The following is an 18761-nucleotide window of genomic DNA, read 5'->3' as shown; positions in this document are numbered from 1 at the left end:
TTAATTCCCTCTTTTCGTCACATTTGGGACAAGTCAGATAGAATATCGTAGCCTATCCTATTGTAGTAGCAGAATATAGTAAACCAGCTATTTAACTTAATCAAAAGCGAGAGAAATGATAACATTTCTATCTCGAGTTATTCCTCCCCCTGTCAGTCCATTGTATCGTATTTTAAGTCACCTTTGCCTTACATACAGATGTCTGTAATGAAATCCTTTATTAAGTTCCTTTCTTTTCTTTTTTTTATTCCAATCTTAGGGCTATTTTTGTCATTTTCTTGCAATTCCGTTCTACTCTGCTATCAATCCTTCTCGATTCTCTTCTCTCCGTTTTTTTTTATTTTTACTATTATTATTTTTTTATTTCATCGGTATGATGACCAAAAAAAAAAAAAAATTGACTGTATCCGTAGACAAGATGGCACCAGCACATTGACATGATCACTCCATACAATCCCGTAACGATTGGCAATGTTATCGAAATAATATCCAAATGGAAGTCAGGAATAGGTCTTTTGTAAAAACAGAGGAAAAAGAAAACGCTCTCACGTTAAAAGACAATTCTAAAATTCGTCATTTGATGGGAGGCTTAGGGTAGGGAGAAACAATTAAAGGAGGAGTGTCTGGAGTGCCTTTCCATCTTGATTGATGAAGAGGGAACTAAACCACTTTACCTTTCTGGAGGACGGAGTTGGAGGAGCTATCAACAGTCGTCCTCAACGACTTGCATTACACAGCAATAAAGCCGGGGGGGGGGGGAGAAAAAGAAGAAGCAAAAACACATTAAAGTAATATCACGGAATTGGTTGTAATCGACAAAATTCCCTCCGATTTGGAACACTTGACACGTGTGTTTAAGAGGCCAAAAAAACTATCATCCTCTGATATTGGTTAATGATTTGAGATTAGAGCTATAAAAAAAGATAAAGATATAAAACAAATTTATAAAAGGGGGGGGGAAGCAAAAGGAGGTATGATGTGGCTATATGTCCCTCTTGTATCTATGAAGCCAGAGGTGTATGGTTGAAACATTTATGAATTGTTTCATGACTCTGTTATTTGGTATAAATCTAACAGTACATCTAATCTGTACAGTTACAATTATCAGGGTAGTAGTAAAACAAAAAACTCATCAAGTTTATTTCTTCCTTTGAAAAAAATTGTATCAGGAGTGGGAGAGTATAGCTAAAATTAGAATAATTTTGCTGACAAGGGTACAGTAGGAGAGAATTTTCCAGGGCTTGGCCACTTGTAGCTGCAGTACTAATCAAGTCAGTATTTCACCAGACAGTCCTAAAAATCCCTTTTCGTAAATTGAGTCCTTTTTTTTTTTGCTGTTTGTGATATCACATGATATCAAATTCAAATTTATTGTCCTATTCATTTCTTCATTGTCTATTATATCACTTAATGATTGATTAGTTTCCCTAAAGAATCATTAGTTACCATGCTTGTTTTTTTGGTCTTTGATACAGATTGATCACAAATGTAACCCAGCAATTCTTGTATTTGATATTTATCTCAATTTCTCTGTCTAGGCCATAAATATATTCCAAAGATTACCCTTTATTAATAGACAATGATTAGAGAATATTTTGATTTATTTTGGAGCCTCTCGTTTCTAAGATCACAGAGTCGTGGTCGTCGAGATAATCTCTTTAGTTATTTAGCTTTATTTGTCTTTTTCCCGAAAATAGACACTTTAAGCAATCAAATTTATGGTGCTCGGAATGAAACAATGTACTCTACCACACCACCGTTAAGTTTCGAGAAAGTGACAGCTGTTGATTTATATTTACCGGATCGCCCGACCCTCTCATAGGGTAGAATTTTTCTGCCGGTGCAGATACGGTTACATACAGCTTTCTCGGAGACGTACCCTCAACATTTGCGAAGGGTTCATTTTCCGAGTCTCTCTCTCGTTTAAACGATTCATAAATTCAAAGACAATAATTATAAATCAGACAAAAGACCGGGATTTTTAATCATCGTATGCCTTCTATCAAGTCCTCCTGGTCACTTGAAAGAATATTATGGGTATCGAATCGAAAAGAAAGGAGAAGAAGAATAAGAAAGAAGGGGAAAAACTTGAACAATAACTGAGTTATTTGTCAGCAGTAAATTATCGGGATAAGCATGGGTACCCAGATCAAGATTACAAAAATAAAGCAAGTTTTGCTGGTTTGATATCCCTATATAAGTGGAGCAATTCTCAAACATCCTGTCTGTGATTATTTACTTATAGAAATGTTGTTGTTGAGCACGAATTTTTGCTCCCCCCCCCCTCAAAAGAAAGGCATCCTTAAGAGAGATACACTACCAGACTTTGTATAAATTCATGAAGGGGGATGGTGGTGGGATAGGGCCATTCTGACACCTTCTTGGGGGGGGGGGTTGAAGTGGGGGGATTTCATGCTTCCACTATAGGACTGAAATCTTTTGGTTTTCCCATTGTTTGTTGTTTCATTTGGGGGGGGGGGGGATTTATCTCATATTTTCATTGTGAAAGAAGTCATATCCCGATTGAATTTGAAAACATTGCCAGTAGTATTAGATAGCATTAAAAATAACTTCATTATCTTATCAAACATTTATCTTAACATTTTTGTTCCACCACTACCAAAGAAAATTATCATGTTACATGAAAGGTAACATGTTTATCGTTTAAAAGTACATCGTATCTACGAACAACATGGTTTTTACTGGTTGTTTAGAGAAAGGTGTCAGACATCCTGATGACTGTAAGCAAAGCAACATGAGCAGATTGGTTGTTGAACATGTTGACTATTAGGACAACATCATAACCCTGGGCAAAACATGGGCAGATCGGTTATTGGACATGTTGACTATTAGGACAACATCATAACCCTGCGTAAAACGTGGGCAGTCAGTTGTTGGATATATTGCCTATAAGGTCAACATCATAACCCTGGGCAAAACTTGGGCAGATCGGTTGTTGAACATTTTTAATGTTTGGGCAACTATATAAACTATGAGCAACATGGTTATATTGGGTTATTTTTTAAGTTCTCAATCAACATGGTGATGTTGGAAGGTTAATGTGTTTGTTGTTTCTAATACAACTTTGTAACTATGTGCAACAGGGTTGTACTTGTTGCTTGCAGTAAGGTGTACTGTCAACCAACTTTGTAACTATGTGCAACAGGGTTGTAATCGTTGCTTGTAGTAAGGTGTACAGTCAACCAACTGCATGACTGTGATCAACATGGTCAGATTGGTCGTTTAGTGTGTTTACATTTAAAGCAACCTCATAATTATGGGCAACATGGTCAGGTTGGTTGTTTATTGTTTTCCTTACTGTTTAAGCAATGTCATAAGTGTGGGCAACATGGTTATACCGTGTTGTTTTGTCATTCGCTCATGGACAGTCTCTATGGCCGACATGATCGTTTAATATATAGTATGATTTCAGATTTAACCTCATGATTATGAGTAACATGGAAAGATTGGTTGTTCACAGTGTGCAAAGCAACTTAATATTGCAGGCAACATTCTGACATTGGTTGCTTATTAAGTATGAAGACTACATCTTTATTATAAAAGGTGGGTATTAACATGATAAGATTGGGAAAATTGGTCGTTAACAAATTATTGTTGGCAAGGTACAGAACAACATTTAGATTGGTTGCATGGGTGTAGAAAACACTAACTGCATGCATGGCTGGTCGGCACTCAAAATACAAAGGGTTTAGGTTTTTATCAGTAAAGTGATCATTCAGTTTGTATTTTATGGTTTTTTTTTTTTTAAAGTATTATTATAAGTAAAGAAACTAAAATTTGAGATGAAAGTATCTGATTGTTAGTATAACAGTTCAAATACTGTAGGTCTGGTAGCAGAACAACTATCAGGGGTTGCAGTGGTATTGGGATCAATTTGAATGTGGGTTAATCTACACAAAGCTACAGGTAGTATTAGAATAAAATAATCCATAGGAAACAACATTAGACCCTAGAACTGCATAAGCTTTACACTACAGTATGTATACTCTAGGCTAGAGCTTTCTCAAGATGCTCGCTGGAGTCACTTGCAAAGTTCTGAAGAAAACAAAGAGGGCCGTCCGGGAGCTTACCTTTTATGGATAGAGCCCCCCAATTAATGCCTTTAACGAAGAGATCCAAATTAATGAGATAACTATCCAGAAAATCACAAATATTCTGCTTGATTATCGGAGAGAAGGTCTTTTAGCCCAGCATCAAGGTAAACTTATTTTATGATACGGGTAGTGTTGAGGTCGTACCGATATTTAAGGATGAGGGCACCGTAGGTTGTTGACCCCCTAGAAACATCAGGGGGGCCATCTAGCATACTGTAGGTATAAACGAAGTTGTGGACAGATGAATAACAGTTGTTGTAAGTTTTGGTGTGATATATGGTTTGGGAGGGGTGGGGGGGGGGGGGTGGAGGAGTTGATAGTAGAGTTTGGGTTTGGTATAATTAGATCTTGTTCTATAGTGATATGTATTTGTAGATGTAAAATATGTGTTAGTTTTATATATGTTTACTTACTTATAAGGCTAATTTGTCTTAAGATAAGATCTTTAAGGGGATATCATTTTAGCTGCTTAGCAGTCATCCTCAGTATTCTCTGCTTTCATTGAAGCAGTTGGCTGCTGGGATTTTCTGCGGTAATATTAAGTAGGCTATCTTTTGTATTGGAGTTTGGGTATTATTATTTATGGGTATTATCAATCGGGTATCATCGCTTAAAACCAAAATAATAACTGATAAAGGCAGTAAGGAAGCCGGTCATTTCCCCCCGTTCCCACGCTCCTCTTGATAAACTCATCATATTTGGTGTACATAGATAGTCAATCGTGTATGTCAAAAGTACACAGAGGAGACCCGGGGCCCCACGGTGCGGGAAATGCCCAAGGTGACGGTAATTTATTCTAGGTCTTACAGTCATAATTGAGACAAAGTTCACTTCCTGCTGTGGTTAGGTCATGCGGCCTGTAAGTGCGATCTGCAGTGAGAATGGACTGATCACAACGGTACCGTCTGTGAGGAACTGCTGCATTAAACAGTTTGAGAAATTAGAGAATAATTCAGCAGAAATTAGCAGAATAACAACATAAACTGGTCGGAAAGACAAAGCAAAACAGAACAGGCTGAACATGACCTGACGTGAAAGTCTCGTAAAAGTAGAGTGTCCGTAGGCGACCGGACTGACTGTTTATCCTGACCTATCTTTTCATTTCCATGCAGGCATCGCTCACCAAGAGTAAATGGGAGAGTGCCTCAGAGGAAAAACTTGGTGAGTTTTGATCACGTTTTACCGAATAATTTGCAAACGTTGGGTCTTCCCTTCGTCTATGGGGACACTCGCTTTCGAGTACCCTTCATTGATGGGAGGGTGGACACTGGGGGTGGAGGACCCAGTGTGATAATTATACAAAGCCTGGTAAACACGCAGAGAAGGTGAAATAGTCTTGACATAGTCTTGATGTGATTCTGCGGTACTGTGTAGCTCATGTCAGAGTTTCAAATGTTACAGAGTTAAAACAATGAACCCCACCAGTGCTATTGTACAGGTCTATTCAAATCTGGCTTTATGCAAATTGAAAATATATTAATATCTCTGAACTGAAGTGTAGTAGCGAAATGATTGAAGAAAAAAAACATTCCATTCCTTGGATGTCAGTTTAATATGTAACATTTTATAAACTGGTGATCAGCATTCAGGTTGGGTAACATTTCATAATTTCTCATGGCCTTCATGAATAAATCTCTCTACATTACTGTGAGTATGGATGGATATTGCTAAAGATAAATAAAAAAATTACAAAAAAACATAGGAACATATGGGGGCCTTTGTTGACATTCTTAATATAAACATCAATCAAAACCACAAGGGATGTTTTAAAAAAGAAAATGTATTCTAAATCTAGTTGTACATGTCGTGATATAGAAAATCAAAGTGGGCCTCATACCTGGAAAGGACGACAGATGGGAATATGGTTTGATTTAGATCTCAACTCGAAACTTGAATTCAATTCTTAAAATAAAAAAAATTCAAGAAAGGACGCATAACACATCAGAAATTAACACCACTTCAAAGTCACCGGTAAAAGACCCAGCAGACTTAAATTTCCAGTTGAACTTTTGATCATTTTGGGGTCAGTTGGAAATGAAAACTTTCTAAAGAGGACTTACTGAAAGTAATTTTCAGTCGTGTCATCTCCTACAAGGTATCGCATCTCAAAATGCTATGCGAAATGATCAAACTGCTATACGAGTCCAGATATATGTGTAGCAGTTTGCTGTTTGCTTTTAAACAGGAACCGTAATAATTTATAGGAGACAAGAGTTCAGAGCCTTGAAATCTTCTACAGGAAATTTGAAGAGTAGATTTTTCCCTTTTACTATTCTTGAGAAATTCTGTTCATGTTCATTTTATATTGAACATACTATTGAAGACATTTTCAGAAAGGATGAGATTAAGAACAAAGTTCGTTCCTCTCTCTCTCCCTCTCTCTCTCTCTAAAGACAAACTGGACGGCATCCAGCAGTACAACAAACGCAAGAGATCAGAATCGGATACTCCCTCCCAAAGTCTGGAGGATTATTTAACTTTAGAAGATGACATCATATCTAGACCTTTAGAACCTGGCAAGAAAAGGGTAAGTTTTTTATTTAAGAATTAGAGCAATCATGAATCCATATGAACATTCAACCAATCCTTATGATTATTCATTCAATTGTTCAAACAAAGATAACTAACCATGCCGGGGGGTAACATTCAGCGAAAGTTCTAGATTGAAAGGTGACATCATTATGACTTGCATCTGGATAAATCGATTGATTATCGCTGATTAATTAATTTGCAAATCGGAATTCACTTAACTCACATTATGTTAGCATTAGTAGGTCTGCCTTTACTGATTTTGAAATAAGGTTTGTCTTTTGCCACATTTAAAACCAGAAAATCTGCCTTCAACTTAGGCAATATATTTTTAAGCCAAACATCTTATTCTCTATAGGTCATCTGTAATGGTTGTTTCAATACAACATATGTCAGTGATGCTTCTATATTTGAGGCTGTACATTCGATGGAAGGTCATTATTTCGACTAGGTACAAGCATTTTAGATAGCAGCCATTATGAAGGCAGTACATACAGAAATTATCTAATATTTGCTCTAAATAAAGTCCTTTTATTAAAATTAGTAACCAAGCTTGACCTTCTTTTTTTCTTGTAACCGTGCAGGTAAGGTGGGCCGACATAGAAGAGCGCAAAGACCAGGAACATAAGAGGGCGCTAGGTTTCGTCATCGGCCAGACCGCCTCAGATTGGGCCAAGATAACCGATGACAGTTATGCAGATAAAGCTCTTAACAGAACAAAGTACATTTGAAGGGTCCAAGACAAAAAAAAAAAAAAAAACCAAAGGCAGGTTTCACTATGCAGGAAGTTTTGAATGTCAATCTTTCTACACCAGTCACAGGTTTTGATAGTTATGCATCACTTCAGATCAACAGTGGATAGTAGGAGTATGCTGTTTGCTTTTAAACCATTAGAAACTGTATATACAGGAATGAGTTTGATACACCTGTTATAAAAGTTCATGAGAATGAATGTGAGTACATTCATTTCATGTGACTCCCCAGGAATGGATGGAAAAATTGAAATCATGAATATGGATGAGGAGGTGGTGGTACATCCAATGAAGTCTGTGAATTAATAAGTCAAAGAGAAAAACAAAATAATACAGCCGGTTGCGGTTTTCTTTCCTGCAAATAATCATCGCGGTATTGCAGGCTCGTGTCGGGTTTTTAATTGTATCCAACGACAGCATCCACGATGGAATGTGGATTTAAGTTAATTAGAAATGTCATTTGCTTGCATTTTATTGTTTTCTGTAAATATTCTAGTCAATTCCATTGCTTTCTTTTGTCCTCCTCTTTTGTTTCCCCCCCCCCCTCTCGTTTCGTGTTTTATCGATCTCATGCCGACGACACCAAGTTCTACTTTTTTTTTAAACATTCTTAAAGATTTCTGTTGCACTTATTTGTGATAGTTGTATTTCTCTAAACAGTGACTATTGTTGATGTAGCAGCTCATATTTCAATTAAATGTTACAATGAAACCCAACAGAAGAGAAAGTATGATCTATGTATTCGACATGACCTGCATCTACCTGTGTTGTAATTTGTCTACATTTTTCGACATTTTACAAAAAGAACGTGTCAGAGGTTTTTGTCGTCATATGCGTAGTTTACACTCTTAGACGTCACAAAGAAATGTATAGCATTCCACCAAATTCAGTTTACACATTTAAAATGATTTGATATTGTTAAATGACTTTTTCAATGGCCGTGGCAGTGATTTCCTCCTTCACTCAGAAAAAAAAGGGCTCCATCTGGAAAAATTCTTCCCCTCTCCCTCCCCTTTCCCCTCTCCCCTCTCCCCTCCGAGAAGGACCTTTGATGTACAGAAACTTTCAATAGAAGCTTCAGTAGTAAACTCTAAGCCTACTTAATAACAACAGTTGTTTAGTGTTGTATAAATGTTGTTCATTTTGTGTTTTGTAAAAGTTTTTAATGAAATGTGTTCAATTGATAATTGTGCAAGCATCAGTTTTTTTGTGAACAATAAATATCTTCACAGACAAAACAAATTTGTTGATATTTTGGTCTCCTTTTTTCTCTTTTGTTATTTTGTTGTGTTTCATAGTACTTAAATTCTATCCAATAAATTATTCTGTTAGGTCGTCTGGTGTTGAAATTTTCTTTGCCATGTTCCCTCCAGGTTCCATGGAGCACACCTTGTCTAAAGTAGTATGGATGTATGTATGTATGTTATGTATGTATGTATGTATGTATGTATGTATGTATGTATAAATTTTAGATCCTCCTGCAAGCAGGAACTCGTAAAGAAGCCATCATTGGCTTATCAAAGCCGAAGCTGACCGAAGTCAGTCTCTTACATTCATATTTAACTTCCATGATTATGAATTGTCAATTGTCAACAACTCTGTTACTGGACGACATACATTACTCTTGGAGTGACTTGAACTCGGGACCTTATGATTGAAATGCACCGGTGTTAACCACTGAGCTAACACTCCTAGTAGACTGGGGTAGTAGTAGTATTATCTCAAGCTTTGCAGTCCATGAGTCGTGATGTCCTTTTGCTGTCATTGCCTAACTAATAAACGAAATATTTGCCCCATTTATTTACAGTATCATTCATTACACAAGACAATGAAAGGGCACCAAAATAAATGTTAGACAAAACGAAAGAAGTTTCCTTTATTTTTTGGTAGTTTGTTGTTATTTATGGCTTATTTTATAATGGCATGTGTTTGTCATCTCTTCGTATTTTTATTTTTCCTTTTCAAAATTGCAATTCGAATAAGAATCAACAATTTAATATTATTTGGGCACAAAGGGGATAAATCCCAATATTTTTATTTTTATTTTGAAAATAATCAACCTTCAAAATGTACACCTCTTCGTGAGCTTCCAGTTCGATATCCATATTTATGTATGTACGCGCGGTGGGGGGGGGCGTATGCGGAGTGTGTCGAGATGTGTTACAGCGCCGAAGATGTGCGCGTGTACTTAACGTGTTTGTGTGTAAGAAGTATAAGAGTCATCAATCTAGCTCCCAGGCTCGGTTCACATGTTGGTTCACAGCTATACTGTATCACACAGTTACCGACTGTTTCGTGGGGCATGGTCAGAAAAGTGCAAGGACCCTCCACTTATGCACACAAGCGCCTTCTTTATTCGTATGAAAGTAAATCTCATCTCCCAGTTGTTCGTTCTACTTATTTTGCTCGCATTTATCTAAGTGAACTTACTGCATTACAGAATAAAGTTATACACTACAGTATATATCTATAAGTCTTCTGAACCGAAAAATGCGCGCCTTTTGTTATTTTCTGTCATTGAGTGTTGTTGTGTTTCCCTTCCCTTGTTAGTGCTAGCAGGTCTTTAAGAGGCAAACCCAAACAAGATTCTATAGTTAGAAAACTGGTGCGAGTTGATAATGTTTTGAAAAGGCAATCATTCCGTTTCCAGCTCATTAATTTGGTAGCGTCGTTACGATTTATTAACAGGCTGTAATTCATGGTACGTGGATGTCTTATCTTATGAAGATTAGCATTGGATTTATTCCTTAATGGACTATTGCCTATAGATACCCTCTCGATGGTGGTTCCACTTCATCTGAGGTGTCTACATAAACAACTGCTGCCCTCGCTTAAGGGTTTAATAATCTACTGCGATATATAACCATGATATAAACAGAGGCTGAAGTACGTATATGAAAATGGGCTTTATTGTGGCCTATCATTGTCGGCGGGGGTTGGGGGGGGGCAATATGTTGAACGTATCGGAGAACTAAGTGAAGGGGAATTGGGCAGCAAAAATGTGTAGGGAAGGATCAAGATCCTTCCGAAAAGATGAGTAAAATTGGGGAAGGGGGTAGGGGAGGGGGGTGTAAATTCTGTTAACCTCGGTCTTCAGAAAGTGATGGCATACGGTATCTCCTCCCCCCCACCTCCCCCCTCTCCCATACCGTACATTTCGTTGTCTCACCTGTGACAATAACTAATTCAGTTAGATTATACATGGTGTTACCTCTGTAGTAAATTTCTGATCGGCTTTTCAAAACCTTACAAACAAAATTGAGACAACCAGAGTTCCAGGGTTGTATTTTTTCCAACAATTGGTCCAGCCAATACTCACCTTGATTTATGTGACATGTTTTTAGGACTCGTTTGGACGAATGTGCGTCACTCATTACAAACTTTCGGTATCATATAGACCTTTTAAACAACCTCAGTTCCGAATAAGTTTCCCATTTTTGGAATGTTCCATCGCAGAACGGACAGTTTTCAAGTAACAGTAAAACAGAGCGCAAAATCGAAAGTTTCTCAAAGAGCATGTCTTAGGCCTATGATTGTAACATATAGAGACGTCTTGGTCCAACGTGCTTCAAGTATCCTATATATGTATTTAACATTATAAAAGTCCATCTGAGAATTACTGTGAAAATGAGAAGCACCAGACGGAGGTGAACGTTAAAAGCCAAATAAAATGTTACCAAAGAGAGGCTGAGTATATATTATCATGATTTAGGAAGGTAGCGGTAAGGTCGGTTGGGGGGGGGGGTGTTTAAGGGGTTCTTCGATATCAAATCAGCCGATCTAGATTCCGCATATACAGTACCAAAAACTGCATGAAAAGCTTATTTTCATCACTTACGTCGGTAGGGGGGTGGGGGGCTCATTAAAGATTTACACATCTTATTACTTCGATTGGTTTACTGTGCAGCCGTTCATACCCAATTGGGCCCCTGTACCTGTCGCGATACAAGTGCAGTATATAGTATATATGTTAAATCGGGTGTCTCGGATAACGAAAAATTCTTCTGTATTTTTATTGTTTGCCTTAACTGACAGACTTCAATACTCGTTCGTAATACCTTATACTTCCAAATCTCTTGCAGTCGCCCGTGCCTGCGCATAATTATTCTCACCTCGCAAAATATAGCCGATCGTTTACACACACAAAAAAGTGCAATGCGCAAAATCGATCCGATTGGTATATCCCCAGCGCTCGTGTTTCCTTCGTGACGATTCGGTCGCTTCCTCTCGGTACCAATCGGCCAAACCTATCAATAATCGTAATTTTCTTTTCTTCAGACGTGTCGTAAACGATACATTTATATCATATCATTATTCACCTTCAATTTTCCGCTCTAGTGCCCTCCGGTGTCTACACGTGCTGTCAAGTTTACATATACAGGGTGTAAATTACTTAGGACGTTAACGACAAGCATGCCTCATAATCCTGTCCATAAGAACCAAGACAAGACATATTTTCCGAATGTAATTTTCCTGTCAGTGGAGAACGTCATTTGTTTTGACGGCTGACGACGGGAAGTATCGGAGAATAACAAGAGAGGTGGGGCGGGGGGGGGAGGGGAGGCCGGCGAGATACCTCTACCTGACAAAAAATAGGAGTGGACAAAACCAAACATGAAAACGTGTTAAAGAAGGATATTATAGTTATTATACAGATAACAACTTCACCAAAAATATGTGTAAAATACGACTAGCCCATGATAATGGATGCTAAATAGAGGGCGCTCTAAACTTAAGAAGATAAATCGTGCTAGTGGTCAACCCATGCATATAAAAAAAACGTGAAGTTTAACCCCAATAAATAAATGAATGTTACCAAACTTCATGATGGAGTATGAAGGATATCGTTTTGAATTTCGAGGGCGGTATGCATGATTTTACTGATCCAAACAAAATAAGAGGAGACAACATTCAGTGTACTTCTGGTCGCTTTTATGTTTTAGTTTTTACTTGGGCTATAGTGCCAGAAATACGTTGCGCCATCATCACAAAAATAATTAAGTACAGAATTAAATATAGAATGGTACGTGAAATTGGTGTATGTTAGTCCAAAACGAAGTTGATGTAGTTAGCTTTAGTTGCACGTATTGCGTTGTTGATTTATTGATGTATTATTTGTTTCAAGAATGTTGTTTACAAATATAGCTTATTTAATAAAATTGCTCTACAAAAGTTTACGTTTATTGCATACACAAAAACAAACTTTTAACCTTTAGCATTGTTATGAGGTGTTGTCATGTTTATTTGTCACATTTACCGCTCCTCCAGCCCCCCCCCCCCGTCACCCCCTCCCCCCGAGGCTTACCGTACCCCCATCCGCTCAACTGCTCCAACATCACAATCACATATATCGTTCGACATCCGACACACGCGCCGTAAGAATCGATATCGTTTCGGACGGAATCTTATCGTGGAGCGGATCTTTCTTGATATCAATTGTTGACGTTTTGATTCTTCTTCTAGCCTTTTTGTCTAGGTTTGTCAGTCGTTTTCATCTGTTTTCCTGTCCAATTCAGATGAATATGTGACGTACGTGATTATTAAGGAGAGGCAGGCCCAACCGTCATCATCGGCTTATTGATCATAATAGAGATGAAAATTCCCGCCCACCCCACCCCCACCCCCCCCCCCAAAAAACAGCTAAAAAAGAGCAAGTCTTACGACTTGAGCTAGTCTTTCGACTTGAGCAAGACTAACAACTTGAGCAAGTCTAACTATGACATCATCAAGCGACTTAGATTGCTTACGATGACTTGGTGAATTCACATTTGTTTTTCTTTTCTATATATATGACTTAATATTGGCATTGTCTTCGTAAAAAAAAAAAACACTTGAAAATATGAACGAAAAAAAATCAAAGGTAAAGCGGAAAGGCTTTCTTTCCTATAGAGGCATTATGACGTCACGTGGTGACAAAATGGTATAACCCCCTGACACGACGTTTGAATCATGACGTCTCGAAATCGACCATGATTCTAATCAGCTATTGGGGCGATGTTTTTCACAAGGATCTTTTCATATCATATAACGTAAAAATGACGTTTGTGTTTGCTTCTCACTTGATCATAACTTCCTCTTAAACTTGTTAATGGTTGCGTCAGCCCTTGAGCCCGATCACAATGCACCTTATTTGCACTTAAACCAGTCATATCCTGACAATTCATTTAAAGACGCCTAATTATTGGGTTATATATAACAGCTGAGCTAGATAATTCCCAAGTCTTTTTTTTTTTCTTCGAGGCTTTTCCCTCGAATTCATTCCGATATCTCCACGGATTCCCAACGTTTCCCAACGTGTATTTGATCATACGCTCGTTAACATGAGAGCGTTCATGTGTCTTCACCGATTTGATTTCATGGAATTGTCCGATATACCGACATAAGATGAAACCGATTCAAACCATTATGGAACCTCTTGTGCAAATATCATTCCTGTTTTTATCTTGTATTACACCAGAACCTGTTAGTTGAGGGTGACTTTTTGGAGGGGTGTAGTTTTTGCTCTCTCTTTCTTTCTCCGTTCTCCGAAACAAGATGCTCAAATCCTCCATACAGAACTGTTTACTGCAGAGATTGGCCCCCCGAAGAATCGGTGAAATTATCCCGGCAAAGAAAAGCGATGATGAGAGCTATAGGATAGGATTCAAATATCCCTCGCTGGTTTGATAATTGGTGAAAGGACTTGCTTATAGCGGGGTTCTATGACTATATCGATGGGCAATCTCTCGCGTTAAATGGGACAATTGTGTGATTCTAAGGAGTATCACGAGGGATGATTATTTTTCGAATGGTGAAGGTTAGACAAGTGCAAGTGCTGACCTGGGAACTGGCAAAGCTTACATGCATCTAAAGAGACACTATAGACCCACAATTAGTAAAGATGACGGTAACGTACTGTAGTTATGGGGGGGCGGATCTGCTGAGATTGAGGAGGGGGTGGGGGTCTCCACTGTGTGGCCATGGAGCGCTCGTAGTAAGCTTAAATTTTTTCACCTCCACCAACGCCCCTCACCCCGCGCTAGAAGTGGCCATGTATATCAATAATATTAGCGATCTTAATATAAGAGATTCACTGCTTACATAATTATTTCTCTATACTGGCTACGCGAGCCGCTGAAAATTTGCCCGTGGGCTGTACTTTGCCCACCTGTGTTGCAGACGTTTCGTGCAACTCGTGTATTGACGTAACATGTGCACGCACGTGACAAAACATCGCGCCCGCGTAGTTTATACGATTCGCTGTTCTTTGATCAAATTTAAATGTTTCCTCGTATGTGCGTTTTCCTTTCTCCCACCTCGTGTCTGCAAGCCCCCCCCCCCCCTGCCTGCCCCTATTTTTTGTAAGGCGTTACTCTTTCAAAACCGTGTCTGTCATCACGTCTCGACTGGATTACATGTTTACAACATTCTCATCAATCGAATCCCGCCCGTCATCAGTATACTCTTACATTGCTTGTCATGTAATATACTAATTCAGTTAATCAAAGCCGCTATTTTATTAGACGCAATGCAGGGACGGCTATGGCTATCTAATCTCAGTTTGCTAGTATACCTGCACCCATTACATGCAATGCATGCTCCGTATACGGGCCCGCAGGCTTTCGCTGCATGATAGACTCGAGTGTAAATGAACAATGACTGAATATTTACATCGTTTTAGGCAATAATCATACTTGTTTACCTCATGACGGGAATAGCTTTTAGCGTATGTTCGAGACTGTAACGCAATCGTTTATAAGGTTTTACTAGTTTCGTATATTACTCCTATATTGCTTGCTTGCTTGACTAATTGGATGCATTAAAGGTACCATAAATAACGAATGTCGAACTTGTGCGTAGTTTCATTAACTTTGCAACGAAACACTTTTATGGAGGTAGTGATTAGAAAAACTTCGTTGACTCTATATACGGTGCGTCGCCTAAATATGCACTAGTATAACATCGCACGTACTTGCATCGTATATTGCTATATGTTTTGTTACTCGCCGTCGTTCGTTCATTTTCCATACCAGCTATTAAATCGCTCCTTCTCTCTCCGAAGTGTACAAGACACCAGTGGCGTCACCAGACTTTTCAGTCTGGGGGGCACAGGGGGGCACCAGCATTCAATAGGGGGGCACTTAGGTGGATACGGGTCGCCGTCCTGGGGAGGGGTCTAAGGGGAGGGAGTTCCCCCCTCCCCTTTGGAAAATTTTCGCATACGGAGGATGGGCTAGATGCAAAATGGGGCAACATTGATGCTAAATTCGATCTGAAGATATCTCCAGAAATTGCTATTTTTGAGGTAATGATTTTAACAACGCGCAGAATTTTGCAGAGGATATGAACCACATGCTGTCGATATTATGCCTAACCCTATCAATAGAACCTACATTTGTTGAATTAATGTGTGCATGACCCCCGAGGCCCCGACTCCTTTCTTGTCCTTCTCGTTTTCTCCCATTATCTATTAAGATGGCGCGGGTTACGACTTCGATACCCGACGGTCAAGGATAAACTTTTTCATTTTTTCGCAGCCCATTTGAAGAAAATACGAATTACTGTGCTTCTTTGTCCTTATGAAAAACCAACTCAGATGATGGGAGTTGAATATAACAAAATATATATATATTTTTTTACCAACCCAAATCTCAGATGGGGGGAACTCGGGGGGCACTAGGTTTTCCAGAGGGGCATGTGCCCCCCTGGCCCCCCCTTCCTGGCGACGCCACTGCAAGACACAATAGTGCTGTGTAATAGTTTTCATTTTGCCTCTCAACCAAATATTAGTGAAAAATGGCAAATTTTGCGTTTTTTCCCCTTCAAATTTCATTGCACGGAGGAAAATGAAAGGTCCTGCAAAAAGTATTTTGACCGGGGGGGGGGGGCGTATCTCTAATGGTCTTCCAATTTAAGATAAGTAGTAACTGAAATTTTTTCAATCCACCTCCCCCCCCCCCCATAAAAAAAAACATTGATTTCAACCATTTCATGTTATTCAGTCCGACTGAATGTTGAGTATAGGCCTACACATCGGTAAAACATTTGTGTTACCATGTTTTACTCCCTAATATTCGTCTCAGTATAAAAGACCCCAATTGTAACGCATTGCGAACCCACGTAATTCCTACCCGTACATATGATACAGGGTCAATTGTCAAAAACACCAAAAAAATTAACAGCAAGTTCGAATTTAGCTCATTTTCGTATTTATATTTTAACCGATTTTGGCCGCCAATTTGGCTGGTTGCGTCACACAAAAAAAACTGGCAACCCTGGTCAGGGAAATGGGAATTTAATCGAAACCGTATAAATAACAGGAGTTTTAAACAAAGACTTCAACAATAGGATAAACCGACTTCCCTGCTAATTGGCTATTCTGTGTGAATGCTTGTTCAAAGGTGTTGACCAATTAGAGCGGCACACACATCTTATCTATACTCGAGAAACATCGCGGTTTACCAACACCTGAACAGCGAGTATACCGTAGTCCGCTGCTCAATATTCCGCCGTACGGACTCTGGAACATAAATCTGCTACTTTAGGAAAATAAACAGTATAACAAAAGTGTGAATGATAAATAGATCTTAAAAGGACCTAAATTAACATTGTCACATTGTCTTATTTTGTTTGTTTTCGTTTCGATTTACATTGAGCAAGCTTCTGTTTTATGAGCAAAATTGTCAGAAGGTAACCTATTTTTATTCAAAAACAAATTTCAACGGAAGTTACCACTCTTCTTAGCCGAACATGTTTCCCTTTGTTTTCTTTTGTACCCCCTGCCCTTCATCCCTGCCTTCCTTCCATCCCTTTCTCCCCTCCCCTCCCCCATCTTCCCCTCCCCTCCCCTATCTTCCCCTCCCCCTCCTTTGGCACAATGAAAAGCCTGATACGTGCGTTGTCTATATATACCTCACACCTGCGATATACCATGTTATTATACTAGTTTGCTATCATGACCTCCTAGTTGTAGTAGCTTAGTGAGGCAGTCACGCTCGTATATCAACGCGTAATGTTTATACCTACCGTGGACCTTTGCTTATTGTCTCAAACACCATGCTATAATAAAAATGTCTCCGTTTGAAGGGGAGAAAAATGAGGATAAAAGCCGGAAATTTAACTTTTCTGAGGTTTTGTTGATTGGACATTTGTTTTCATTGGTGATATGCGTAGATTAGTTCAAATAATTATCAATTCCGATAGAAGCGGCTTTCATTTGTTTGCATAGTAGCTCGATATAGCGTCAGTATTCCGAAGCTGGAAAGTTCGTTTCCACTTAAAATACACAATGTTATAGACAGGGAGAAACCTAACAAATCTAATTTTTCATATATCTTCGTTTCCCTCGTTTTGTTGGTTTTGGTTTGTGTGTGTGTGTGTGGGGGGGGGTGGGGGGTAAATGGGGGGCGGGCTCCAAAAGTTAGTCACGGCTTGTGTCAGTTTTATGAGAGTGAAATCTAAAGACAGTGCGTAACAGCGTGGTGGAGGTATGTAATCCAGGATCATTTATACCGGGTGCATGGAGTTTGGACCCGAGTCATTCTACTTTATACATGTACATGTTATAGTGAACGTTTTGATTGAATGTGATTAAGTGATTTATGTCATTCTTAGGTTGTTATCGTTTCTGTGCTTTCCTTTCTAACGTATTAACTTGTATACTATGTCATGATGTCCAACTGAGAATGTTATGATCAAACAGTTTCCTATACGTGAACTCCCGGATGAAGGGGTATCAGCCTATTTTATATGATAGTGAACGGGCTTCATATACACCGCCCAGATTCGATTCCACGGGGTAGGTAGTCAAGATGCAGGTATTCAGTAAAGGCTAGATACAGGTTGTCCGTATAGACTAGGTGCAGGTAGTCTGTGTAGACTAGGTGCAGGTAGTCTGTATAGACTAGGTGCAGGTAGTCTGTATAAGGTTGAATATATTAACTTTTGCATGCATATGAGAACAATTTTCATTGGAAGAACGTATTGTACTCTCAAATTTGCAGTTTCGGGAAACATGAGAATCAAACAATGATTTTTTTTATCATGATCATAATGTATTCGATGCGCGTATAATATCCGAAGTCTGATTGAAAATCATGAAATTTGTAGAACTTAAGAAAAAAAGAAAACAAATGTCGTTTTACCAATGACGGGCCTGTATTTACCTATATATATTGTCGACAGCGTGTGACCACGTGACATGCGCGATCGTTTGTCACGATTCTTTATTAATTACGTTCAATTTTCCTTCAACATAAATCTTCCTTTCATTTTTGTTTTTTCTCCCTTCTTTAATTTTTGTTTATGTCAGTTCGTCTGGTCTGTGTTTTTCTTCTCGCTGCGTGCATTTATGTACATAAATATATCATAATCATAATATAAGAGG

General features: G+C 38.7%; 1 protein-coding gene across 3 annotated transcripts in view; it reads left to right on the top strand.

Annotated features, from left to right (window-relative positions):
- The window catches only part of LOC139970844 (uncharacterized), an 86094-nt gene that overhangs the window by 33527 nt on the left and 33806 nt on the right, over positions 1–18761 (top strand). For 2 of the 3 annotated variants that reach the window (XM_071976880.1, XM_071976881.1), the window contains exons 15-17: positions 5228–5276; positions 6509–6642; positions 7229–8292. The exons of the other annotated variant lie outside the window; for it this stretch is intronic. In XM_071976880.1, coding sequence (XP_071832981.1) covers positions 5228–5276; positions 6509–6642; positions 7229–7375 — 330 coding nt within the window. In that variant the 3' untranslated portion in view covers positions 7376–8292. Of the gene's footprint in view, positions 1–5227; positions 5277–6508; positions 6643–7228; positions 8293–18761 lie in introns of those variants that run through there. 3 annotated transcript variants of the gene reach the window in all.

Source organism: Apostichopus japonicus, chromosome 8, assembly GCF_037975245.1.
Source record: "Apostichopus japonicus isolate 1M-3 chromosome 8, ASM3797524v1, whole genome shotgun sequence".
NCBI lineage: Eukaryota > Metazoa > Echinodermata > Holothuroidea > Aspidochirotida > Stichopodidae > Apostichopus > Apostichopus japonicus.
This window is presented reverse-complemented; position numbering and strand designations above follow the sequence as displayed.